Raw genomic sequence first — 26,964 nt, 5'->3', positions numbered from 1 at the left:
TATTGTGAGGGCTCAATGAGTTGATGGCTGTAAAGCTGGGGCACAGGGCAAGTGCTGTGTAAGCATTTGCTCCGGACTTCATAGTTTTCTCCCTTCTGCCCTTAGAGGTCCTTCAAGAGAAATGCTAGAAAATGACAGCCCCTAAGAGAGACAGGCTATTTCCAGACACTGATTTATAAAAGGAATGGGTCTCTGTAACACCAGTTGTCCTAAGAGGTATTTGCTTCTTGGAAGATAGAGAGTCAGAATGCGTTAACAGTGGTGGTCTTGGCAGATGACTGGCCAGATATGAGATATTTGCGGGGCATGGCCCACCCCCCCCTGTGGCTTCTTGAACCCTTCCATGGTGCCAGACCGAGAGGACTGATGGTTTCTCTGGCAGGGGCCAGGGGCGTGCCAAGGAGCTCCTGGGATCCCCCACGCCCCTCCCCCACTCGCCCAGCGAGTAATGACATTCACGGAGAGGGGAGGGAGGGAGCGAAGCAGAGGGGCAGGCTCCGCGAGGCCATGTGATGCTGGGCGAGAGAGAGCCGCCGCCGCGGAGCCTCCTTCTTTCCTCCCTCTGATTCCCGGCTGTCATGGCGACCCCCAACAACCTGACCCCCACCAACTGCAGCTGGTGGCCCATCTCGGCGCTGGAGAGCGATGCAGCCAAGCCGGTGGAGGCTCCCGTCGCGCCCGAGGCGGCCAGCCCCGCCCATTGGCCCAAGGAGAGCCTGGTTCTGTACCACTGGACCCAGTCCTTCAGCTCGCAGAAGGTAGAGCCCAAAGGAGCGAGGGAGCAGAATGCACCCAGTAGCTAGGAGGCTTGGGGGAGGGGATCCAGGGGGCTGAAGGGGGCTGAGGACCCCGGTGAGAGGCTGGAAGGTGGAATGTGGGGTTTCGGGGCCGGAGGGTGGAGGATGCCGGGCTGCTCTCCTGGGAGGTGACTGGCTCTGTCTTGGGCCCCAGGAGCACCGTCCCCAATTCTGGGAATATCCATTGTGCCTCTTTCCCTCCCAGAAAGACCTGGTCTGTTGGAGGGCTGAGAAGACAGACAAAGGCAAGGGGAAGGGAATGGGCACTGCTGGGAAGGCGGCCTGTTGGAGGGGGCGGCTGCTGCGAGGAGGGAGGAGGAGCGCTTCCTGGGATCCAGCCTCCAGCCCCAGTAGTCGGTGGTGGGCCTCCCCCCACGCTGCTGTCCTGGATACTACAGGCCCCCCGGGTCACAGCTCCTGCCTAGCTGGGAGCCTTCCTCTGGCTGGGGCTTGGAGGATCTGTACCTAGTCCTCTCCAGCATCCACGTTTATCTTGAGCTGAGAAGGAAGGAGTTAACCCATCTCCTTAGACCAGCTCGGTTCGGCCCCTAAAAATCGATGTTTTGCTCTTAAAGACACAGAAGGCCCCTCCGCCCCTTCTCAGACCCAGACGAGTTGGGGGGCAGTTAGGAATCCAACCTGGTGCTGAGTTTTCGGGGTCCTGCTTCCTGGGGTGAGGGCCAGACACTGCGCTGTAAGACAGGGGCACCTCTAGGGGCGCAATCTCCCACCCTGGGTGGCTGTCCGTCAGTGGGGCATGAATTCAGCACCATGGCCAGTGCCCAACAGCAAGTGCGGCTGATCTCTAAGTGGCGCCCATTGACAGACCCTGGGGCTCCTCTTCTTCCTGGAAGATCCTTTTGTTCCATTCACTCATTTTTCAGATGGAGAAACAGATTCCATAAAGAGAAAGGGCCTTGGAACCAAAAGATTTGGGTTTGAGTCTTGGTCCAGGCTCAGTTCATCATCTGGAAAATGAGACGATGACAGTAATAATAGTAATAGTAATAGTAATAGCTACTTCTTCTAATTCCCACCTCTTCTCAGAGCTGCTGAGAGGGTTGTCAAAGAGGCGGTATAACTTAGTGTTCTAGATGGCACTACCCAAACTTGAGCATACAGTAGAATCGCTGCATGATCCTGGTTAAAACACAGACTGCCGGGTCCCACCCCAGATACTCTGATTCAGCAGGTCTGCAGCAGTAGCTACCAGTGATGCTGGTAAAGCTGATCCTCCTTTGAGTAGCTCCAGTTTAGAGTATAGACTCTGAAGTCAGACAGTCCCCAGTAGAAGAGCCATCTTCCCCAATAATTCACTGTAAAGCTTTGGAGGGGTCACCTTGCATCTCCAAAGCCTCAGTTTTATAATCTGTAAAATGGAGCTAATGGCAGTACCTTTCTCAGAGGGTTATTTTGAGGGTGAAATAAGGTGACAAACAAAAAGTGCTGATAGCAGTGCCTGGCACAGGGTCAAGGCTCTGATAATTATAGGTGTAATGATATCACTAAAGTGCTAGGGGAAGGAGGGTTCGGGTTAGCTAGGGCCACTCTGGGACTCATCCATAAATTCTACACGTGCATGCTGAGCACTTACTGCATGCCAGGCTCTACGCCAGATGCTGGCAGTTTGAAGATGAATCAGACTGACCTCCAGATTTCAAAATACCTTCCCACCCAGAACCTCAGGAGCCAGGCCTCAGTGGCTGGGACTGGACAGGGGGCAGAAGGATGGTACCTCCCATTACCATTCCCCAAGGGAGCTTCCTGCTCTTCCCTTTGCCCCCATGGAATATATCCTATTCAGTCTGCACTCAGGGCTGAGGTGGTGCCTATTCATGAACAGGACTACCCACTGTAACCCCATTTGTGACCAGGCCAGCCTCAGTATCCTCCTGCCTCCCCTTTCAGGACCTTCCTCTTGCCTGAGGAAGATGGGTTCTAGGGGCAGTGTAGCCTGGTGGAAAGGGCATGGGCTCTGCAGTCAGATGGTCTTGGGTTCCATTCTCATCTTAAGTGCTTCCTGGCTGTGTGACCTTGGACAAATCACTTAACCTCTCTGTGCCTCAATATCCTCATCTGGCAAAAGGGACTTTTGCATCCAACCCTGCAGGATTCCTGAGGGATTAAGGGGTTATGGATATATGTTAAGTGTCTGGCACATAGTAGGAATTTAGCAGGTGAGTTTCCTTCTTTTCAGTCCTGAAGGGCCCTGCCCTGCCTGCACCCAGGGAGCAATTCCCCTTTGTAGAACATCTGAGAATCCTGTCCTTAATGGTGCATGAATAGCAGAAAATAGCCTACCCCCAAGAGTGGTAGTGGTGGCTTCATGGGACATCCGGGGACTATCCCAAAGCTAGAGGGCAGCAGGACAGTGAGGGGGGTCCAGAGCCCAGACTCTGAGGCCAGACTGCCCAAGGTTCAATCTTAACTCTGCCACTGACTGGCTGGGTAGTTCTGGGCAGGTTGCTTAGCCTCTCATGCCTCAGACATCACGTCTGTAATTTGAGAATAATACCAGCACCTCTGGGATAGGGCCATTGTGAGGATTCAGCAAGCGTATCCATTAAATCACCTAGAGCAGTGCCTGGCTCATAGAAAGTGCCCAGTAAGCACACTTAATATTTATCAGACAGGAGATCAAAGCCTGACTGTGCCACTTCCCACTGTGTGACTTCGTGCACGTGTCTTCACTTCTGCAAGTCTCCATTTCCTCCTCTGTGCAGGAGGAACGATACCTACCTCAGAGGACTGTGAGGATTGAATGATAACATGCATGGCCACACACTTAGCACAATGCCTTAGAGATCGCGTGCTAACAGTGAACTTTCAGGCACCATCATAAGTGATCACCTGGGGCCCCAGGGCTCAGAGGAGGTTCTAAATGCGAAGTGTAGATGTTAGCTTGTTTCTGAGGCCATTCCTGCCCCCAGCCTCCTTCTCCCTGGCTGGGGAGGTGGACAGAGGGGTGAGACAGTGAGGGGCAAATATGCAGACTTTCTGACTGCTGGCATTCCCACTCACTACCTTGTGACCTCAGGTAGGTCCCTACCCTCTTCGGTCATCAGCTTTTCAATGTGAAAATGGACTCGATGTTTGATACAACCTGCATCCCTCCCTCCCCAGGCAGGAAGAACTGCGCTGTCTCTGTGTGTCTCCAGCTCTTTGAGCATCCTTCTGTCTTCACACCAGCCAGTTTTTTAAAAAACCACGATTGTTCTTCATTAGCTGTGTGGCTTTGAGCATCTTAGTGCTATCTCTGTGCCTATTTCCTCTTTTGTAAAAGGAGCACTAGTACCTACCTCATTAGGTTTTTATAACACATGTAAATGTCTTAAAGCAGTGCCTGGCACAGAAAAAGTGCTATATGAGAGTTAGCTATTCTTCGTGTTATTTCTACCAAGGTGAGTCTCTGAGAGCCATCCTTGGCTTCTTGCAACAAGCCCATTCAAGGTTCCCTGACCCCATCCTCTCAGGGTCTGCTGTTGTCTTAGATGTACCTGTGGGGAGAACCTGGCCCAACCTTCTGCCCCCAGCAGTCAGAGGCCCAGACCTGGGTCCTGTCAGAAGACAGTCCCGACACCCAAGACTGAGCAGGTCTTCCAGGGTCCCCTCTCGGACATGGCAGGAGGAAGCAAGAAGTGGAGGGTGATCCCTGCCTCCCACCCTGGCCTTGCCTTTCAAGCTCTTGGGTACTGGCCCCCAGCCCCATCCTTGCTGCACTTGACCATTTACCCCACCCCACCCCCAGAAGCTCAGGGGTGGCAGCTACAGATCTCACCGCTCTTCTCAGAAGCCTGCAGTGGCTCACCAGGTCCTTCTGGGAAAGAGCCAGAATCCTCCTAATCTCCCTAGGCTGTACTGCAGGATCCTAACCATGCCTGGGTCATGGACCGCTCATCAACAGGGGGAACCCTGCGGATCTTTCTCACAATAATGCTTTTAGTGGAATAAAGTAAAATACATAGCATTACTACAAGGGAAAGCCAATCAAAGTACAGCTACTGACATATTTTTAAAACAAATTCTTTATATAATAAAATATGTTCCTGTATTAACCTGTTATAACCTGACCTAGTGGCAGGACCGATCACTGTAATGTCAAAGTCACAATGAGTGTAACTGTAGCAGTGTGGAGTGATGAAAGTGATTTCTTGTGGTGACAATATTTCAGGCACTGCTAACACTACCATGCTTTGTCGCCTACACTCATAATTGCAGAAAATGCTGTCAGTATGAGATTACTAAAAATAAACATGTAATTTTCCCATCCTAGTTCAAGGAGTCCCTGGATTGATTCGTGGACCCCTGAATCTGGGACTCTTGATTACAAGGCTGTGCATGACCTCCTCTCTTCTCATCTCCCTGTCCCCCCGTTCCAGCCACACTGGCCTCCTCGCTGTGTTTCAGATATGCGAGACATGCCCCTGCCTCAGAGCTTTTGTACTGGCATTCCCTCTGCCTGGAACTCTTTTCCTCAGATCCCTGTGTGGGCCACTCCCTCACCTTGATTAATTTAAAAAAAAAAGTATTTGAGATAAATACACTGAGGTTCAGAGACTCTAAGTGTCTTTTACAAAGTCACACAGCAGCAATGGTTGGGCAGAGATGCCAACCCGGCACCTTGCAGTTGCCTCATAAACAAGGGCCTGGGTGAGGAGGGGCAGTGCCCAACCATGACTGAAGCACCAGTGAGCTAATTCCATGTACCCATGGGGAAGATAGTCTGCGCAGGGGTGGTTGATGTCTGGTCACTCTGAGTGGTGACTACCTAAGTCTGGTCCAGTGTCCGGGATGCAGAGATGGCAGATGGCCTCAGTGACTGCATGGCCTTCCTCTGAGCCTGGCTTCCTCCCACACCCCCCTCCCCTGCAGGATGGCACATGGATCTGGCCTGCAGCTCAGCTAAAGGAGAAAGTCTCCTTGGCCGCCTGCCGGCATGACCCTGAGGCAGCTCCAAGCAAAACTGTTACATCCCTAAAGAGAGTCACCTCCCCAGGCACTCGCCCCACGTGGCGCCCTCACTAGAGTCCCAGGACAGGGCCTGGGAGTGGTCCCTGGGAGCAGGTGCCCGACCAGGAGGCAAGGCCAAATGTCTGGACCTGCCAAGGGCAGGGGCCTGGTTTGGTTTCCGTTTCCATCCATTCAGCGGTCCCAGCATGGCCCAGAGGCTGGATGGCTGGGCGGAGCCTGATCGCCCAGGGTGGAGGATGCCAGGATGGGCAGGAGGAAGGGAGTGGGCAGTTGGGCTCCAGCCAAACTCCAGCCTTGACTGCTCTTGGGCTTCTCCAGGGCACTGGGACCACCCAGGAGTTCAAATACACACAAGCGCATTCTCTCTTTCTCATGCACAGTCACCTATACATACATGCAAGGACACACACATATGCCTGTGCACACTCACATCCACACTAATGCACATGCACTCACACAATAATGCAGTTACTCCGACATTCATCCATACACACCCACACTCATGCACGCATATGCACATGCCCTCATCATACACACCCCCACTCACGCACACATATCCAGGCACGCGTGCGCACGCGCGCACACACACACATACACACACTCGTTTATGCAGTTGCCACTCACGTTCAGGCTCATGCACTCATACTCTCACATCCCCAGACCAAACAGATGCCTCCCCCGGTGCTCACTCTCTGGCACATTTCCTCCCCCTCTCTTAGACAGAACCCGCAGTTCCCTCCCACTGTCTCTGGTGTGGTCCAAATGTAGTGTCAGCTTGCAGCAGGGCTGCGGGGCATGCCTTGAACAGGGAGACCAGCCCTCATTCTACTCATGATTAAAAGGAGGCTCAGAGAGGGGCATGATAGCTCTAAGGTCACATAACATTGCTGTGGCAGAGCCAGGGTGAGGACCTCCCAGCCCCATCAGCAGGGCCTGCTTTTGGCTAATGGAACAAATGAATCTGTGAATGAGGGTTGGGGGTTCAGGGGCCCATTGCCTCTCCCTCCCCACCAAGAAAGGGGTGTTCATGTTAGTGGTGAGGGTGGAGCATGAAGTACTGCTCTAGGACATCAGCCACGGGTGTGGGGTAGTGTGTGTGTGTGTGTGTGTGTGTGTGTGTGTGCATGCGTGTGTGTGTGTGTGTGTGTGTGTGTGTGTGTGTGTGTGTGTGAGAGAGAGAGATAGTGATGGTAGAACCCATGTATTAACCTCCTGGGCTGGGACTTCATCCACGTCCTCCCATCTCAACCTCATGCCATGCTTGAAAGAGTGGATTACATTCCTCATTTCATAGAACCTAGAATCAGAGAAATCAAGTGACTTGTCCAAGGTCACAAAGCAAATAAGCAGCAGAGCCAGGCTTCAAGTCCAGATCTGTCTGCTTCCAAAACCTGATCTCATACAAGTGGCTAAGACACATAATGCCTACAGTGTGCCAGGCGCTGTTTCGCAGGGACTAAAGTATCTCACCCCCACAGCAGCCCTCTGCGGGAATTGCTAGTGGGACTCTCATTTGACAGGTGAGGAAACGGAGACACACAGTTGTAAAGCATAGTCACCCAGCAAGTAAGTGCTAGAGCTGGGATTTGAACTGACAGGCTGGGCCCCAGTCCAAGGTCTGACCATGATACCATGCTTCCCATCTGAGTGTTTAACTCCTGGCACCTGGGAGGAAGGCCAGGGACACCCAGTCTGGGTGTCACCCCCAATGTCTGGGGACACCCAGACATTGACATTCCAGGAGAACCACTTTTGCTGGCCTCAGAGATGCCCTCCCTTTCCCCTGAACTGGAGCCATTAGTGGGGAGGAGTGGAGTCATTTGCCATTTTTTTTTTGCTGGGAGACCTTATGCAAGTCATCTTCTTTCTGAGTCTCAGTCCACAGGCAGGGGGCAGTTGGACCAGGTGATCTCTAATTGTCTTCCAGCTCAGAAATGTTGGGCTGGGTGAGGAACAGGCCCCAGCTTCAAGGGTCTCCATTAGCTTCTACCAGCTCAAATGTTTGTCTGGTACCCCTTAGAGACATAGGGAAAAACTAAGAAAGGACAGGTCCAGGATTCTCTGAAGGTGCCCGCAGGGCAGAGAACACTGGGCTGGGAGTCAGGACCTGTTGCTTCCAGTTTGAGGTCTGTTGCTACCTTGCTGTGTGACTTTGGGTAAGTTACTTGCCCTCTCTGGGCTGTAGTTTTCTGATCAAGAAAAACAGGGAGGATAGTTCCTTTTTACCCTCTTCTGGGAGGCTATTGTGAACATCCAACAACCAGATGGGAAAGTGTGGGGCCATAAAAGACAACTGATGTTGGCAAATTATTTTGCACCTTGTTTTGTTTCCTGGATAGTTTGAGAAATTAAGCTATTGATTATGTTGATAAGAAATTCTATGAATTTCCCAATCACATCTACCTCTTGAGGCCGGGCTGAGCATCTAATCATGATAATGAAATCATGAATGGCGTGCCATCCATATACCAGACACTGGGGTGGTACTATTAATACTTCCATTTTGCAAATAAGGAAACGGAGGCTCAGAAAGTTTAAGGAATCTGCCCAAACACACACAGCAGAGCCAGGAATCCTATCCCAGGTATGTCCAGCTGTGAAACCCAGTCCTATCACCACCAGGGAGCACTACCCCTTTACCCCAGAGTAGGGTAGGGCTGTGTTCCTCCCACCAAGAGGCTCCAGGCCCCTGGGAGATTCCACCCCCCACCCCTGCCCACCAGGAGCCCAAGAAGGAGCTGGAAGCAATGTCACTTCCTGTGTGTGACCTCTGACCTCCCTCCTGCATGCCCCGCCCCTCCGGGCAGAGTGCCCCCCCACTTCTTCCCACCTTCCCCACTCTGGCCCTGGTGCTTGCAGGTGCGGCTGGTGATTGCCGAGAAGGGCCTGGTGTGTGAGGAGCGGGACGTGAGCCTGCCGCAGAGCGAGCACAAGGAGCCCTGGTTCATGCGGCTCAACCTGGGCGAGGAGGTGCCTGTCATCATCCATCGGGACAATATCATCAGCGACTACGACCAGATCATCGACTATGTGGAGCGAACCTTCACAGGAGGTACGGCTGCCATACCCACCAGGGCCTCAGCCACAGACCCCAGGGACCCCACAGGCTCAGACAGGTTCCCAGAACCTTGGGGAGCCTGAGGAAGCCCACTGGGGCTGTGGCCATGGCTCAGTCTTCCCCGAAAGGAACGATGGGCCTGCAAACAGGGCTCAGATGCCACCCAGGAATCACAGAGCTACAGGCATGGCCATGATCCTTGGGACGCCACAAACCCTCTCCCCAGTACTCCAGGGAAAGGCTAGCTAGCTAGACACGCCCCTAGGAGCACTGGGGCTGCAGCCTCCTTTCCCAGGAGCTCGGCAGTCAGAGGCATGGCCACAGGTCCTCAGAGCCCCCAGGCGGGAGCAGGAGCCAGGCCCTCCACAGGGTGTCACCTGTGTGTCACCACAGACAGGGCCCAGATCTTTCAGCAATGCCAGGGCATGGGCAGGGCCCAGCCTCCTGAATCCCTAGAAGCATAGTCAGCGCCATAGTCCCCCTGGGCACCCCATAGACATGGGCCCAGGAACCCTAGAACATTGCAGATGTGAGCAGGGACCAGACACCCCAGAATCCTACAGGACCCTATGTCTGTCTCCCTCCTTCCTTCCAGCCTGCTTCAGGTTCAAAAGCCCATTGCCTATGGCAGATGCTGCAGACCCAGCTGAGAGGGGGTCAGGGCCCAGACCTGTACTGTGTAGAAATAATATGAATTATTGTCAACAATTAAAAATCAAAGAAAGTTCAGCTAAGCATCCAGATTTCTGGCTTCTCTTGAAGCCTGGCAACGCAGGGCCTAGACCCCCATCAGGCAACAAGCCTGGAGTGGTGAGGGGCTGCCCTTCAGGAGACAGGTTGGCAGGACTCCAGGGAGGTGAGTAGGCAGGCAGAACCGCTAGGATCCCCTGTCAGCTGGGTGGAGATTGTATATCAGGAGCCAGGGGAAAAGGCTGGTCCCTGTGGGCCTCGACATTTCAGGGTTCCAGAATGCTGGGATCGAGGGGTGGGTACCCAAGCCTGGCCTGTCCAAATCAGGGTGGGTAGGGGGCCAGGGCAGGACCACCACTCCCAGCCCAGCCCCGGCTGTGCCCCGCAGAGCACGTGGTGGCCCTGATGCCTGAGGCGGGCAGCCCTCAGCACGCGAGGGTGCGGCAGTACCGTGAGCTGCTGGACGCGCTGCCCATGGACGCCTACACGCACGGCTGCATCCTGCACCCCGAGCTCACCACCGACTCCATGATCCCCAAGTACGCCACAGCCGAGATCCGCAGTGAGTGCTGCCGCTTACCCCCGTTTGCCCACCTTTTCCCTTAGCAGCAGTCTTCCTCCTCCACCTCCCCCGCCCCCCGACCATGTGTCTCTAGTTGGCCTTCTTCCTCGCATCCTCCTGATCTCCCTCATCCCTCTCTGCCTCTCTCTCCAGCCCTTCTCTTGTCTCTGTTAATCTGTCTGACCCTCCCTCTGGGCCTCTCTTGCTTGATCCTCCCTCCCTCTCTCCTGCTTGCTTTCTCTCCACCACTCTCCCTGGCCTTCCATCTCATTCACTCTGTTTCAAACTGAAATGTCTCTCCCTCTCTGGCTGTCTCATTCCCCTGTCCTGTCCCTCCTCTTGTCCTGCCATCCCATAAAGAGGCTATGGGGCTCTCTGCCCCCCAGAGGGTTGTCTCATCCCTGGGGAGCTGGGGCACCATCATAGCAGAGTCCCGGCCCCAGACACCTGGACTCTGGGCCCAGGGAGGTCAGGACTGTGATTGGTGACCCAGGGCACTGAGTGACATCAGGGTTGGTGCCACCAAGGAAGGCTGCCCAGATGTGCAAGGCCCCCTGTGGGGTCTCTGATTTCTGATGTAAGCATCACCCACATCCTGTCCTAAGTGCTAACCTGGATGTGCCCGTAGCCCGGCTCATCCTTTTGTTTCCAGCACCCAATAAATGGGGGTTGGATTAGATCAGATTATCCATCAACAGCCATTTACAGACTTTGCTCCAGGCTCTGTGCAGACACCATCGGGTCCTATAGACAGATGAAGTGCGATCATTCCAAGTAGATGCTAGGTGCTTAGTAAATGGTCACTTCCTCTTGAAGGAGTGAGCGGATGTTTAAAAGTGGGAAAGGGCAGGTTGTGGAACTTGATCTCGTCCCTTTAGAGTACCCTCGAGCAAGACTTGGAATTTATCAGCATCATCCTATCTCCATTCAGTCAACAACATTGATGACATCTCCTATGACCCAGGCCCTGGGCAGGGGGCTGGGGACAGATGGGGACAGACACAGCTTCTGCCATCCCGGGGTCACAGTTCTGTCACAGGGGAGCAGAACGACAAATGACCGGGTAATTGCATTGTGAACAGCCTCTCAGGAGGGCAGCCTGGCACTCTGGATCCAACACAGAAAGGCCCGCACTTGGGAGGTGATCCCGTAGTCGCACCTGGATGTGCGCGCCAAGAGTCACGTACAAGGACATTCATCGCAGCATAGCTGGTAACAGCACAAAGCTGGAAACAACCCAGCTGTGCATGAGTTAGTCTTCCCCTACACTGCAGCACTTCTAGTCTTCCCATATGATGGAACACTGCACAGCTATTAAAAAAAATAAGCATATGACACTGGGTGTTACATGCAACTGATGAATCACTAAATTCTACCACTGAAACTAATAATACACTATATGTTAATTAACTTGAATTTAAATAAAATCTAAAAAAAATAAGCATATGGGATGCTCTCTAAGATATATTAGTAAGTAGGAATGAAGGGCAAAAAATGCATCTAGCGTGCTATCATTAATGCATTTAAAAGGGGGTGAAATGGACACACAGGTGCTTGCAAACACAGAGGATTTCTGGAAGGATACATGAGAAGCTGTTTGTTTTGGGGGAGCAGAACTAAGAGACCACAGATTGAGAGGAGAGATTTACTTTTCACTGCACATTCTTTAATATTGTTTGAATTTTTAAACAAGTATGTATGTATAACCTGTTCAAACAGTAACTGATTAAAAAACTGTCACCCTAGAACCAATGAGTGTTATGACAAGAAGGTGCCCATCCCAGCCTTGGGGGCACCAGGGCTTCCGAAATGGAGCAACACCCAAGGATGACGAGGAGGTAGAAGGGGAAGGAGAGAGAATCCTTTCAGCTTCAGGAGTAGGAGAGGGTGTGGTGTGTTTGGAGAACTGAAGGAAGTTCAGTGTGGATGAAGTGTATAGCCCAAGGGAGGTCTGAGCGGCCATGGTGTGAGTCTGGGGAGTAGGTCTGACAGGATTGGAATCTTGTCCAAAGAGCAGTGGAGAAACTAGGGATGGAAAGTGAACGTGATCTGATGTGCATTTTATAGAGCTCCCTCCGCTGAGAGAAGAATGGGTGGGGCAGTTAGGAGGTCCTGCTGTCATGTAGGTGAGCAATGATGGTGGCCTGGACTTGGTGGAGGCAGTCCTTAAATGCTTCTGCGGGCTGAAGGCCCTTCCTCATTCTGCCATAAGTCATCTGAAGAAGTCTAGAAGGCCGTGAGGGGTCCTGAGAAGGCCCAGCCTGCTCCTCCTTCAAGGAAAGGGATCTCAGGACTCCAGCCCCACTGGGTGAATGAGGGGGATCTCACAGGATATAGAGTGATCCTGCAGTGATCCCTCCAATCAGCCCAAGGTCTTTCCTGGGCTTGGTTTGCCCTCCTGGAGTCTAAAGAGAGCCACATGTGCAGCCCTAGGTGACTGGCAAGAGAGAAAATGCTATACTTGACCTTCACATTCATAAAATATCAATGAGACTTAATATAGCCCCAAAGCTGAAATGTCTGGGAGTGTGTTTACTGGGTTTTGTATCAGGCCAGGAGATGGGTTGGTAGATGATGAGACATTAGAGGGCAGAAGCTGAACATGTGTAGTCACTCATTCACTCATTCTATTCATTCATTCATTCATTCATTCATTCATTCAACTCTCACTAAGCTCTTGTTCTGTGTCAGGCCTGTACTGGGTTTTAAGGAAACAGAGGCAAATCTGACATAGCCACTGGTCTCCAGAGACGCAAATTCTAGTGGGAGACATACACATCCAGAGATAAGTACAACATCCAGAGATATAGCAGTACAGGTTGTGCACTGCACAAGTCCAGAGGGCACTTTTCACATAGATTGTAACGTGAATGGATTTGTGCAGTGGCAGCTCTGATCACTGTATTTGCATTTTCTGGCAGAAATCTGTACAATGTACACCGGTGGACAAAGGCATTGAGTGGTCAGACCTCCTAGAGGATCAGGAGAGGCTTCATGGAGGAAGTGATCTGGATCTAGAAGGGGATTATCAGGAATACAGGAGAACGATACTCCAGGAGGTAGAAGTAGTGTGAGCGGAGGCCCAGAGGTTTGGGATGGTCTGGCACATTCAGGGAATGCCAAGCATTTGGAGTGGCTGAAATGTTACCACCTGGGGACAGGGACAAGTGGGGCAACTCAATGAAAGATGGAGTTGGTAAGAGGAGAGGATCCTGCTGTTTTTTTAAGGCAAGTTGAAGAGCTTGGACATTATCTGAGGGCAGCGAGGAGCCAGGGATGGTTTTTAAGCAAGGAGTGGCATGGTCAAGTATGTGTGTGAGGAACACCTCTTTGGTGTGAGTGGGGAGAACGGCACGGAGAGGAAACAGTGTCAGTGCCTTGGGCTGGGTCAGAATCATCCAAAGAGAGATCAATGAAGGGGTCTGAACTAAGGGAGGCAGAGGACTGAAAGGGAGAAGCTAAGTATGAGAAAGAATAAGAAGGAGGAATCAACAGGACCTGGGACTGATTTGGTGCAGGGAGGAGGTGAAGGAGGAATTGAGGACACCCACCCCCAACCCAGGCATCTGGCTTGGCTCAGTGTGGGGGAGGGGTGCTGCAGTTAGGGGAGAATGCAGGCGAGGAGCAGGTGGAGCAGAGAAGATGATGAGGTCAGTGGGCCAGGATGAGTTCAAGGAGCCTAAGGGATCTCTAAGTGGGGTTGAGACACAAGGGAAAGGGCAGGGCAGGATTGAGGCACCACTGTCCCCATGACCCACCACATCCCAGACTTACTGGCCAAGAATTCTGGAGAAATCCCATCCCAGTCATGGAACAGACCCCAGGATCCTATCCTGCATGATATTTTCACCTCCTCTTATAACTCCCACAATTTACAGTTAGACTCTCAAAGTTAGACTATAGGACACTTCTCTCTCATTAAGAATAAATCTCAGGGGGCTGCCTTGAGTTCTATCACTGACCCTCTGTTCCATCACCCTTCCCTTTTTAACATCTTTAAAAGGCCAGTTTTCTCAGGAAATATAGGGTTAGCATGTTCCTAAATCTTCAGGAAAATTGTCTCACCAGAACGGGAAGTTTCAAGACAGCAAAAGTCTCTTATGGTTTTTCTTGGCATTAAGCAAGTTTTTCCTTGTGGGCTACAGTGAGTGAGCACTAGACTAAGAATCAAGTGGACCCAGGCTTGAGCCCTGCTTATCATTTACTAGTGTGGCTATTATTTAGCCCCTCTGAACCCATTTCCTTACCACAGGAAAGAGTAGGGGGAGAAATGCACTGAAGTATGAGTTTGTCCAGGTTTATAACCTCTCCATTTCTGGCGAACTCCTCCTCATCTCCGAGTAGTCTCCTCCTCAGTGAGGCTTCTTGATGCCCTGTGGCCTAGGCAGGTGGCCCTCTGTGTCCCACAGTGTTCTGTTCGCTCTTCATTACAGATTGATCATGCTATATCACAGCGATTTCTTTATGTGTCTATGTCTTCCACTCGCCTGCGCCTCGGGCAGGATGACATGTCATCCGTCCCTACGCTGCAGCCTGTTGGGCCTACTAGGTGTTGGCTGTTGATAGTATTACTTCCCAGATCAATGTTTGAGTGGGACCTACCTGTAAACTTCTGGAAGAAGGGGTGGGAGTGGCCCTGGGTGTCAGAAAGATGGGGCCTTCCTTATTCTCTCCCCAGGACATTTAGCCAATGCCACCACAGACCTCATGAAATTGGACCATGAAGAGGAGCCCCAGCTCTCTGAGCCCTACCTTTCCAAACAGAAGAAGCTCATGGTGAGTGCTTCCAGGCCTGCCCAGTTTCCTTCCCCACCATCTTTCCCATGGAACAGAACAAATGGGAGAAGCTGGTTCTAAATAGAGGATCAGCTCATGGCATAAAAGGAAAACAACACGGCTTGATTTTCCAATCCTATCTCCTCTGTCACTTACTGGCTCTTTGACCTTGAGCAAGCCACTGTCTCACTGGAGCCTTGGTGTCCTCACATCTTAGGTTGTGTCCCTAAAAGCAAAGCATTGGACAGAGGTTCTTGGGTAAGAGTGGCATAGAGGGGGTGTTCTGAGGAGAACCCAGTAAGGGTGGGAAGGATAGGAAGGAAGAAGGGGCCAAGTTTCACCTGACCCCACAGGGAGCTCTGCAGCATAAGTGTCACCACAAAGTCAATCCACATGGAGACAAGGGCAAGCCTTTTATACCCCTATGTCAGTCAGTCATTGGCTACAGATTACCTGGCCGGGGCGTGAGGGGTGGGAGATACCCTCCCAAGTATTTCCAGGCAGCTCTTGTTGGCTGCGAGTAACCCTGGAGAAGGGGCAGCAATGAGCTGCTATCAACCGATCCTCACAGCAGCTGGTATATGAAAGTGCCAGGTCTGGCCAGGACAGCCAAGCTCACAGGAGTGCTGTGAGTACCAGATGAGGGTGCTTTGTCTGTAACAGTGGGGCACCCTCTATGCTGAGGGGGATATTTGGAGGCTGGGTTTGCCGAAGGGGGTTTGGGTCAAGCTCCTTCCAGCCCTGGTTATCCAGGCTTCGATGGAAGCCAGCTCAACTCCTCTGGCTCCTGCCTGTCCTGTCCCCAGGCCAAGATCTTGGAGCAGGATGATGTGAGCTACCTGAAGAAGATCCTTGGGGAGCTGGCCATGGTGCTGGACCAGATCGAGGCGGAGCTGGAGAAGAGGAAGCTGGAGAACGAGGGTGGGTGCCAGCTCTGGGGTAGGTGGGTGCTGGAGCCCATCTAGTCTACCCGCTCCTGCCCACTCCCAGCCCCTTTATCCCAAAGATCTCAGAGGACCTCCCAGGTGGTTAGGGTCATACGCCATGGAGGCAGACAGACTTAGGTGTAAGTCCTAGCTTGACCACTTACTAGTTAAGCGACCATGGGTCAGGTACTTCACCTCCCTGGACCTGTTTCTCATCTGTGAAATAGGGATAAGAATAAGACCTACCCCAGAAAGGTGTTGAGACGTTGCATGAAATAATACATGTAGGTATTAGGTCAGCGCTTAGCACACAGTAGATGTTTAATAGAGGTTGGTGAAGATGATGATGGTGTTGGAGGTGATGACCAGGACCCTCTCACCTTTCCCCTGCTGAAGGATATGTTATGGCTCTTTCTGACCTTGACTCTTTCCATCCTTGAGTGGCTCTCTGGACCCTGAGTGTGCCAGCTTCGTTCCCATCTCCACACCTTTGCTCCTGCAGCTCTTCTGCCTGGGAGTACCCTCTCCACACCACTCTGCTCCTTTTTCCTTTTATGTGCTGTCTTTGCCACTGCCCCTCTTTGAGTTTGATTCTGGACCTTCTCATCTTGCTCTGTTTTAGGCAGCCAGTTAGTCTTGTCTCCTCAGTTATGCTAATTTATAGAGCCTATGTGACAGGCACTGCTACACGCACAGCCTTACACATGCACACACCATCTGTATGGGGAAGCCGTGGAGCACAGTGTTCGAAAAGATGGGTTTAGGAGCCCCTGGCTGGCTCAGTTGGTAGAGCATGCAACTCTTGATCTTGGGGTTGTGAGTTCAAGCCCGACACTGGGGTATAGAGATTACTTAAAATAAAATCTTAAAAAAAAAAAAGATGGCTTTAGAGTCAGACAGGGGTTTGAGTTAGAGTTCCGGCTTTGCTCTCTCTACTGTGCAACTTGAATAAGCTGCTTTCCCTACTGGAGCCTCAGTTTCTTCATCTGTAGAATGGGATGGTACTACTATAACTTAATACCATCTTGTTGGACTCATAAAAAGTAAAAGCATTCTGCCCATTGCCTGGAACATGCTAGTTTAAACATATGACAGCCAAAGCCTTGCACATTCTCTATTTGAGAAAACTGAGGCTCAAAGAGATACAGGGACTTGCTCAATTTCGTGCAGCTCATAAATGGCATGGTTAGGGCAAGAACAGGTTCCTTCCTGACAGGTGCAGTGCTCTTCCAGCATCTCACAACTGAGGCAAGCATAAGGTGCTCATAGATACCTAAAGTCCTGAATAGGACACTGTCAGGAGTTCTAAGGCCAGGCCCTAACTCCTCTGTAGAAAAAAGCATGGCAAGGCTTAGTAATAAAAATAGTACGCACCTCAAGCAGGAACTTTCTCCTTTCTGTCAGAGAATGTGCTTGGGGGAGCCGTCGCAGAAGAGTGCTCAGAGGCCAGAAGGTGTGGTGTTTCCAAGACTGCCTCTGCGGTCAGAGGCCCAGCTCTGCCATTCTCTCATTGGTTGACCTTCATTACCAGGCACATCTTACATATTTATGGATTAATTTGCTCAGCTGCCCTAACAAAATACCTCAGACTAGATGTCTTAAGCCACAGAGATTTATTTTCTCAGTTCTGGAGTCTGGAGTCTAAGGTCAAGGTATGGTTCTTCTGAGACCTCTCTTGGGCTTACAGAGGCCACATTCTTGTTGTGTCTTCACGCAGGCTTTGCTCCAGGTGCACGCCCTTGGTGTCTGTGTGGCACAGTGTCCTCTCCTTATAAAGACACAAGTCATATTGGTTAGGGCCCACCCTGATGGCCTCATTTTAACTTACTTCTGCCTTTAAAGGCCCTCTCTCCAAATAGAGTCACATTCTGATATACTGGGGATTCGGGCTTCAACATATGAATTTTGGAAGGCCACAATTCAGCCCATACAATGTATCTTTAACAACACTTCCTGTGGGCCAGGCACTGTGCTGTGTTTCACGTAGTGCAACTCATTTAATGCCCCTAGCAACTCTAGGAGGTAAGTAATATGAGTAATCCTATTTAACAGATGAGGAAACTAAGGCACAGAGAGGTTCAGTAACCTTCCCAAGGTCACACAGATAGAAATGGTGGAGCCCAGATTCAAACCGTGGCTCCCAGAGTCTTGAGTTTTTAAGCGCTAGCTCTGCCACTTCTTCTGTTCTGTAAAGGGTGATAAAATGAAAGCCTACTTCACAGGGCTGTTGTGAGGCCCAGTGAGAAAGTGCGTGTAAGGGAATAAGCACATGGCCTGGCACACGGTATGGAAATGTCCACAAGTATTAGCTGCTGATCTATCAAGGGAGACACAGAGTGTGACCTAGAGGGAGGGCAGAGTGGACAGTCCTGGAGAACAGCTGTAGATGTTCATTCCTCATGCAATCCCTAGGTTGGGAGCCTCCAGACCTGGAGACCTCCAGTCTCTGTTTTGGTCCTGAGCTCTTCCAAGAGGAGGCAGCATTGTACTGCCCCATGGCAAGATGACTGGGGTTGTTCCAGATGGAGACGTTGGGCAGTCCTTGTGTCCCTCCATGGCTGGGGGAAGCAGCACAGGTCTGCGGAGGTGGCTGGGCCCACATGGTCTCATGCATCCACTGGGGCACCCCCAAACTTCCTGGGGGTGATGCTTATGCCCTCCACTTGTCCCCTTGTGAGGCAGGGACCGGGTTGGGAAGTGTTAAAATGTCACAGTTGAGAACCCTAGCCTGGAGCCAGATGACACTGATGTGGATTCTTCATCAGCTACCTCCTAGTTCTGTGACCTTGTAGAATTCACTTCACTCGTGTGTGCTCATCTACAAAATGTGGATAATAACAGTATCTAACTTACAGGAAAGTTGTGAGGGTTCATAAAGATAATGGGTGTTACCACTCTCCACAGTGCCTGGTGAAAGGTAGAATGTTCTAGAAATAGCAGTTTCAAAAATAATTACTATTACCATTTTTCTTCATTCATTTATTGAAATATTTCTTGGACACCGATTGTGTGCCAGGTCCTGAGGATAAAACTGTAAGTAAAAACAAGACATTGTTCTTGCTCTCATGTAGTTTATAGTCTTGCAGAGAAGAAAGACATTAGTCAAATAATCCCATCAGTAAAAACAGAATTATAAACAGTGATAAGTATTAAGATTAACAGTAAAAGAGCCAGGCAAATATGATAAAGGTTCTCTGAAGAGGTGGCATTTCAAATGAGACCTGACGGTTATGGAAGGGCTAGCCTAGTGAAGAACCAGGACCGGTGTGTCCTAGACTGAGGGGACGCCGTGGTGAGGGGATAGCTGGGAACTCTCCAGTAACTGGCTACTATGTGGTGAGTAATGGGAAGAGTGGCATAAGTGAGGTTGGACAGAGCCAGAGAGATACAAGATCATGGACCTGTATTTAGAATTTAGAACAGACCCATATTTATATTTTATTTATATTTAAAATTTAGTCTATATTTAGAATTTAGATTTTGTACTATGTACAGTCCATCATATGGGAAATCTTTGGAGGGTTTTGAGAAGGGGATTGTATCAGTTAGCTTTTACTGCGTAACAAATAAACTCAATCTGAGTCACTTAAAAGAACCTTTTATTTGTTCATGATTTGTGGTTTGGCAGTTTGGACTGGGCCCATCTGGGATGCCTATCTCTGTCCCACATGCTGGTGGTGGCATCACTCATGTATTTGCAGCGAGCTGGCAGTCAGTGACCTCCCTGGCATGTCTAGTGGCTGGCTCTCTGTCAGCCGGGCCACTGGGCCACAGGTTGCTCATCACCCAGTGGGCTAACCCATGCTCATTCATATGGTGGTGGTTGCAGGGTTTCTGACAGCAGCAAGGGAGCAAAGACTCAGCATGCAAACATTTCTCAGGCCTCTATTTCTGTGGAATTTACTAGAGTCCCATTAGCTAAAGCAAGTCTGGACTAAAGGGGTGAAAAGTGAGATTCACCTCCTGTTGGCAGAGGCAGCAAATCCACACGCATACAGGAATGGGAGGAACTGGTGGCCATTTTCACCCAGGGTGAGACGTTCTGATTTTAAGAGCACTCTAGTTGCTGTGAGAATGGATTTCAAGGGAGACAGAGTGGAGGCTGTCCCAGCAGCCCAGGAGGGATGATGTTGGCTTGGACTGAGGAGGTGGCAGGGGCGATGGGGAGGCGTAGATGGACTCGAGAGGCATTTTGGAGACAGAATGGATTGGAATTTGTTGAGTGGTCGTATGAGGAAGGAGAGTAAGGGAATGGAATCCAAGATGACTACTGGGTTTTGGTCTGAGCTACCGAGTGCCATTTCCTGATACGGACAAGGGGGCCGAGTGTTTGATTTGGGACACAGTGTGTTCAAGAGGCCTTTCAGACACCCGAGAGGGGGTGTCACACAAGCCATTAGGTATTCTAGTCTGCCTTGTGAAGGAGAGGTCAGAATTTGGACAGAGATCTGCGAGTCTCCAGCACATATGTGGTATTTAAAGCCATAGAACTGGGTGATTCATCTAGGGAGAGACTGGAGGGAAACACAACAGAGTCAGGGCTGATGTGTCCTTTTGCTGCACAGCAAATTGCCCATGAATTAGGGGCTGAAGCAGCAACAAAACCACATTTATTACATCACACATTTTCTGTGGCTCATGACTTTTGGAGCACGGTGGCTGGGTGGTTCTAATTTAGGGCTGTACGATGCAGGTTGCACTCAAGCTGTTGGCTGGGGCTGCAGTCGTTTGAGCTGGGGAATCCACAGCCAAGATGGCTCGTTCACGTGGTTCATAACTAGAGGTCTCCGTTCCCTGCTGGCCATTGGCGGGAGGCCCCAGTTCCTCACTACCTGTGCTTCTCAATGGGGCCACTTGCGTGTCCTCACAGCACGGCTGCCGGCTTTCCCCAGAACCAGTGAGCGCAGAGAGAGGGGGGAGGTGGCCACAGTGCCTTTTACAACATACTGTGGGAAGTCACTGTCACTTCTGCCACATTCTCTTCACTAGAAGCAAGTGACAAAATACAGTCCACGTTCAAGGGGAGGGAGATCGGGCTCCAACAGAGAAGTACGGAGTGGCTTGTGAGTGCATTTTAAAACTGCCACTCCTGCCCTGAGGCCCCCCCATGCTGGGGGAGGGGTAGAGGCAGAGGAGCCAGCAAAGCCAACAGAGAGTCACCAGTGAGGCAGGAGGACCCTGTGTCAATGGGACCCAGAGAGGGTTGTGTTTTAAGGAGACCACAATGTCACACGCTGCTGGGAGTCTGAGTGAAGCGAGGGTAGGAAAGCGTCCCCTGGATTTTGTCTCACGGCTGTTGCTGGTGACCTTGCCAAGGGCAATTCGTGGGAATGCGGGCGTGGGTGGCTGAAGACTGAATGCAGGTGAGGAGGTGAGGGATGAAGACGGCAGGTGTAGGCACCCCTTTTGAGATGTTTGGCTGTGGGAGGGAGTAGTGAGATGGGATGGTGCCTGAGGAAGGATGTGGGGTGAAGAGGAGATCCAAGAGCATGTTTTCAGGTCGGTAGAAAGACCCAGTGGGAAGGAGAAGTCAGTGCTGTAGGACGGATGACACCAAGTCCAGGAGAGGATGCCAGGGGCATGCTCCAGGCAGGGGCCCCGTGGGAAACAGGGCACCTTCAAATGGGGTAAATTGAGGAGGACTTCATCAAGGGACTGTTCACAAATAGGTGGGCAGGATGCAGGGAGAGCACAAGGATGAACGGGGTCCCCGGGCCTGAGGCCGTGAGGGGTGGGAGCAGTTGCAGGATGCTGTGTGGAGAGGGGGACCGCCTGACAGGAGGTCAGGAGCTATGCCTTCCATCTGTGGACCCGCGGAGAGGACACTGAGGGAAGCAGGACTCCCACCTCACTCTCGCCCACCCTACCACCTCCTGCCTCTGCTCCCCAACGGCTTGACCCGACTGGAGCCTGAGGGCTGGGAGCCCCACTGGGGTATCCGTCCAGTTGTCCTCCTGGGGCGCAGAGCAGCATGGAGAAGGGAGGAGAGCGGATCTGGAAGGTGAAGGGGAGATGTGCAGCCTCAGCCGATGCAGAGAACCGCAGGGGGCCTGGCCTTAAGCGGGGGTNGGGGTGGGGGTGGCCGGAGGCAGGGTGCGTGTGCCTGGCTTAGGGTTCACGGTTGGAGTGAAGGCTTTCCTGGCTGAAGGCTCCTGTGTTCTGAATGCACGCGGTGGCGTCCCGGTCGGAGCGAGGACGAGGGCCCGGGTGTGAGGAGAGATGAAAGCTGGAGGGCTGTGTCTGCAGGTCATGGGGAAGCCAGTCTGCTCCAGAACTCACAGAGGCCCAGGCATGCCTGGGTGCCCCCTTGGGCTTTGTGTAATGAATTCGAAGCCTCACTGGTCAGCGCACTGAGCTGGCAGACTCGGGGAAGGCCCAGATAGGGTTTGTCCAGGGCTGGGGGCTTTTCGAAGGGCGCGCACAGCTGGAAGAGAGGCGCAAACGGAAGGGTGTCCTGCCAGGAAGCGACCCGTGTCTGCGTACGTGGTGGTCGTGGCTCTCAGCATCTGCCCACAGACAGAAACCCAGGCGTGGACACACTTAGTGCCACGCGCAGACATGCTTGGGAACATCTGTCTGCAGGCAAACGGCCCAATGGATGTGGGCGTACACTTCACTTACACATCTGGGGCCTCCACACCGCACGCACGCAGGTGGCCATGTGGCAGATAGCCACGTGCATAAACATGGACTTGGGCAGGCACACCCGGGGGCGAACAGACATGCCACGCACGGTGCGGCCACACGGATCTGCACACAGACCCGACAGAGAAGGCGCCTGTGGAAGGGCCCAAGTGCGTGTGGAGTACATGCCTGTGCGTGTGCTCGTCTGCACGGGGAAAGATGCAGTGCGCTGTAGCGGTTACAAGCACAGACTCTGGAACCACACGGCCTGGGTTCACATCCAGATTCTGCTCTGCCACGTCCTTGCTGTGTGGCTTTGGCTAAGTTACTTAACCTCTCTGTGCCTCAGTGTCCGCATGTGTAGAGTGGGGATAGTAATAGCACCTGCCAGTAGGGTTGCTGTGAGGCCTAGGGGTGACACCGCCCGCTCTGGCGCACCTCCCACTTCACAGACGGACCCTTCCCCCACAGCTTTGCCGGGTCCTCCTTGTCCGTCATCTAGACCTTGGAGTGCCCCAGGGCTCAGTCCTTGCTCCTGTTCTCAAATCTGGCTGTCTCCTCCAGTCTGTCGCTAGGGACTGCAGGCCCCTGATCCTGCTTCCCTTCGCTGCCCCTCACCCCCATCCCAATCTCACTCTGCTCTGGACCTGGCAGTAACGCCCGTCGTCCACCAGTAAGAGCACTCCGTTGCCTGTGCTATCGGCATCCTTGCCCTGCTCTGGCTTTATAGCGTACTCTGCAAAACCTCAAGTGGTTACACCCGACTCTCTACCTCGGCGGCGCCTGTGGGCCCAAACGTGGCTGGAGAAACACGCGTGCCGGCTGGTCTCACTTTGAATTCACGACCACGAGCCTTAGCTGGCTCTCCACCTGCCCTTGGCCTCCCCCCCTTCCCCTCTCCAGGTGACTGCTTAATACCGTCTCCTTCCTCCTCAACCTTCCACCCGCTGCCTCCAGCTCTCCCCTCACTCACCCAGGAAACCGAAGCTCTCTGACCCCACAGCGCCGCCCCCACCAGCGTCAGTGCTCGTACTCTACACACCCCATTTTATCAGCTCTAAGAGACAGCTTGTCCCATCACATCCTAACATCTCTGAAACTGGAATGTGTCTCACAGTCAAAGTCGAATTGGCACCGCTTGTGCCCCCCGGGGTGGCTGCCTTCCACTCCGCGGCAACTTAGATCTGGTGAGATAATAGCTGCACGCGCTCCCTCGAACCACGGACAGTGAGCTGTCCTTGAACGCGCAACCCCTCCCCTGGTGCACTAGACGGCCATCCGCTCAAGCACCCGTCTTGGTAACTCCCCCACTGTCCTCTGCAGCGTCATTTCCCCCTCTGCTACATTATCGCCGTCAACGTGCTGGGTTTCCCCCCCCCCCCCCCCNCCCCCCCGCTTGCAAAGACACTCTTGACCTGCCTCGCATTATTGGCATGTCCTTCCCATCACAGCGAAACTCTTTGACAGAGGGATCCTTGCTCACAGTCTCCAGTTCCTCTCCTCCCTTTCCCTCCAACCAGGACTCCCTCCAACTAGGTTTTCAGTGTCAGCATCGGCTCCAACTGCTCTTGTCAAGGTCACCAGTCACCAAATGCCACCACAATTCTCCGCCTCCTACTTGACCTCTCTGCAGCATTCGAACACCTCCCTTCTTCTCCTTGGAACACTTTCTTACCTTGGCTTCCAGGAAAACACTCTCTCCTGGTTCCTCGCACCTCGCAGGTGCTCCTCCTCATGCCCTTCTGCTGGTTTCTCCTTGCTGCCCAACATCCGAATCTCAGAGCTCCAGAGCTCAGCCCCTGGTCCTATTGTCAGATCTGTCTACTCACTCCCTTGCTGATGTCCTTCCAGCTCCATGCTGAAGATGCACACTTGAACTAGCTATGTGTACCTCTAACTGCTGATTCATCATCTGTCGCCCCCTGGATATCCAGCAGGCATCTTGAAGGTTACGTATCAAGAACAGGCTTCGGATTAGAGCCTTCATTACACTTTACCTCCTCGTCCTGTGAAAGCACGAGCTTCTCGGGACCCTGTGTCTTGTCACGCATCTTGTCATGTCAGGGCTTTGTGCCCAGCACATACCACTAGATAAACATGTTGGGTGAATGAATAAATGAATGAACAAGAAGCCATGAGTGAGAGGGATAGAAGGGCTCCAGCTTTGATGGTGGAGGGCCTCAGATTCAGGACATTTCTGAGTTGAACGGAACACCTGCTCAAAGACGCAGAAGCAGCGTCCCGGGACAGCAGACCTCACAGGAAGTGGAGGCAGAGGGGAGAGCATTCCAGGCATGAGGCCTGGCAGGGGCAAAGGCCCAGAGGTGGACATGGAGCTCCTTTGGTCTCCTACATTACGTCTTGGCTCAAAACCCTGCAGTTCTCCCCACTGACCATGTTCATGTCCAAACTCCTTTGTGGGGGGTTCTAAGCTTTACCCTAGTTTATCTCCATCTACTTCTCTAATCTTGACTTCTCATGAATCACTCCCTGCTCACCGCCCCCCCCCCCCCGCCAGGCAAGCCATGACTATTTCCAGTCCTTCCAGCTGCTGTGTTCAGAACAGACTTGAGGATGTCAAGGGCAGAGGCAGGGCGATCTATCAAGGGGACATTCTTATAATTCAGGTCAGACAGGATGGTTGTTTGGACAGGACTGGTAACAGCAGAGGTAACCTCACACCCTGGATGCATTTGGAAGAGAAGCTGTTGGGAATTGCTGACACACTATACGTGGGGAATGAAAGGAAGAGGACTCGAAGTGGCATGGGGCTTTGGCCGGAGCAACTGGGGGCACACGGTCGCTGACCTGGTGATGAGTGTAGTGGGTTTGGGGGTGACGATCAGGAATTCGGTTTTGGATATACTGAGTTTGAAGGGCATGGTGGATATCCAAGTGGAGCCTGTCAAATGGGCAGTTGGACGTAGGGGTCTAGAGTTTAGACACATGTATTTGCACTTAAAAGTCAGTTGATTTAAAGAAAAAATACTTACATAGGTAGTATAAGCCTTGGGCCAAAGTGATCGAAGCTGTAGGGAGCGGGCGGCCTGGCAGCGCTGTGGTGGGCAGGGGGTGGAGGCCAGAGGCATAAGCGGCGGATGAGTGAGCCCCTCTACCCCCGTCTCCTCTCCCTTCCACTCCAGGGCAGAAGTGTGAGCTGTGGCTCTGCGGCTGTGCCTTCACCCTCGCCGACGTCCTCCTGGGAGCCACCCTGCACCGCCTCAAGTTCCTGGGACTGTCCAAGAAGTACTGGGAAGACGGCAGCCGGCCCAACCTGCAGTCCTTCTTCGAGAGGGTCCAGAAGCGCTTGGCCTTCCGGAAAGTCCTTGGCGACATCCACACCACCCTGCTGTCGGCCGTCATCCCCAACGCGTTCCGGCTGGTCAAGCGGAAACCCCCATCTTTCTTTGGGGCGTCCTTCCTCATGGGCTCCCTGGGTGGGATGGGCTACTTTGCCTACTGGTACCTCAAGAAAAAATACATCTAGAGCCAGGCCCGGGCTTGGTGCCTGTCGGTGTGTCTGTACTGTGTGACTCCCAGCAAGCTCTCAGTTACGCACTGTCTCATGAACACTTGAACAGCCACTCCCCGCCCCGTTTGGAGTAATTCTACCGTCAATGTGAAAACATTCCATAGTTTAGAAGTAGACGTTGCCAATGCCGTGCATTGAGGCCACGGCTCTACTAAAGGAGAGAAAGAGTGAGTGTGAGAGAGAGAGAGAGAGAGGGAGAGAGAGAACACGAGAGAGAGAAAACACGAATGCCTTTTCTTTTGATTCAAGGTCTCAAGATGGAACTGTGGGGACTGGTTAGGATCTGAGGTGAGTCCCAGGCTGTTTCATCCACCAGGGCCCAGATTCCGGGAGGTGCTGGGGGCTCAGAGGGCCTGACACCTTGCCTCCCCTTCCCTCTTGCCCAGGGAACTCTTCCACAGGACAAAGCCAACATCAACACTGGCTCTTCTAAGTGGTGCCTCCGGGTGAGGCTGGAGACCACAGACCCCAGGGAGGCCCCTGAAGACCGAAGGGGCTCCACTCTTCTCCTGCACATGGACTGAGACAGCACTGGCTCCAGCCAACACAGTGGCAGCCAACCACCAGGTCACGCCTGGGACCGACCCCATGAGCACACCCTCTCGTTCCCCTCCTGATTTGGCCAGTGTGTTTGCTTTGACACTTTACCAGAAGCCCCTGGAGGCAGCATCCATCCATCATCCTCTTCCTACCTGGGGTTGACATTTCCCACCATGGGAGGTGCCTTCAGCGACAGCCATGTTGACCTTCTCTCAGAAGGTCAGTCCTGGCCTGAGTGCAGGGGTGGGTCTGGAGGTGGATTGGCTAGTCTGTGTCTGCCTATGCCAAAGCCACCTCCTTTAATGTCCCCCTTCCCCATCACTCGTGGGGCTCCCCCTGTGCCCCATCATGCCACGTGGAGGAGGGGGGGTCCCTGCATCCCTGCTGCCCTCCCTGGTCGTGTCTCACTTTCCTGTGCCTTTTGCATGTTGGGAGAGGGTCTGGGTGTCACTGCCGCTCATGCTTAGAAACCACTGAAAGCCCCCAAT

General features: G+C 52.6%; 1 protein-coding gene across 3 annotated transcripts; it reads left to right on the top strand.

Annotated features, from left to right (window-relative positions):
- Nucleotides 1-471: 471 nt before the first annotated feature.
- Nucleotides 472-26,442, top strand: GDAP1L1 (ganglioside induced differentiation associated protein 1 like 1). 3 transcript variants are annotated; one of them, XM_034641918.1, is made up of 7 exons: nt 472-758; nt 8,628-8,820; nt 9,905-10,078; nt 14,757-14,854; nt 15,661-15,775; nt 25,548-25,786; nt 26,186-26,442. In XM_034641918.1, the coding sequence occupies exons 1-7, from the start codon at nt 579-581 to the stop codon at nt 26,291-26,293; spliced, it is 1,107 nt and encodes a 368-aa protein (XP_034497809.1). In that variant the 5' UTR covers nt 472-578; the 3' UTR covers nt 26,294-26,442. The 3 variants fall into 3 exon arrangements, 2 of the variants coding, with proteins under 2 accessions (XP_034497809.1, XP_002917407.2); XR_002142281.2 differs by having other exon boundaries at nt 473-758; nt 25,548-26,224; nt 26,323-26,432; XM_002917361.4 differs by having other exon boundaries at nt 473-758; nt 25,548-26,295.
- The last annotated feature ends 522 nt before the right edge of the window (nt 26,443-26,964 follow it).

The sequence above is a fragment of the Ailuropoda melanoleuca genome, chromosome 13 (genome assembly GCF_002007445.2).
Source record: "Ailuropoda melanoleuca isolate Jingjing chromosome 13, ASM200744v2, whole genome shotgun sequence".
Lineage (NCBI taxonomy): Eukaryota > Metazoa > Chordata > Mammalia > Carnivora > Ursidae > Ailuropoda > Ailuropoda melanoleuca.
Note: the sequence above shows the minus strand (reverse complement) of the source record. Positions and strands in the feature narration are given on the sequence as shown.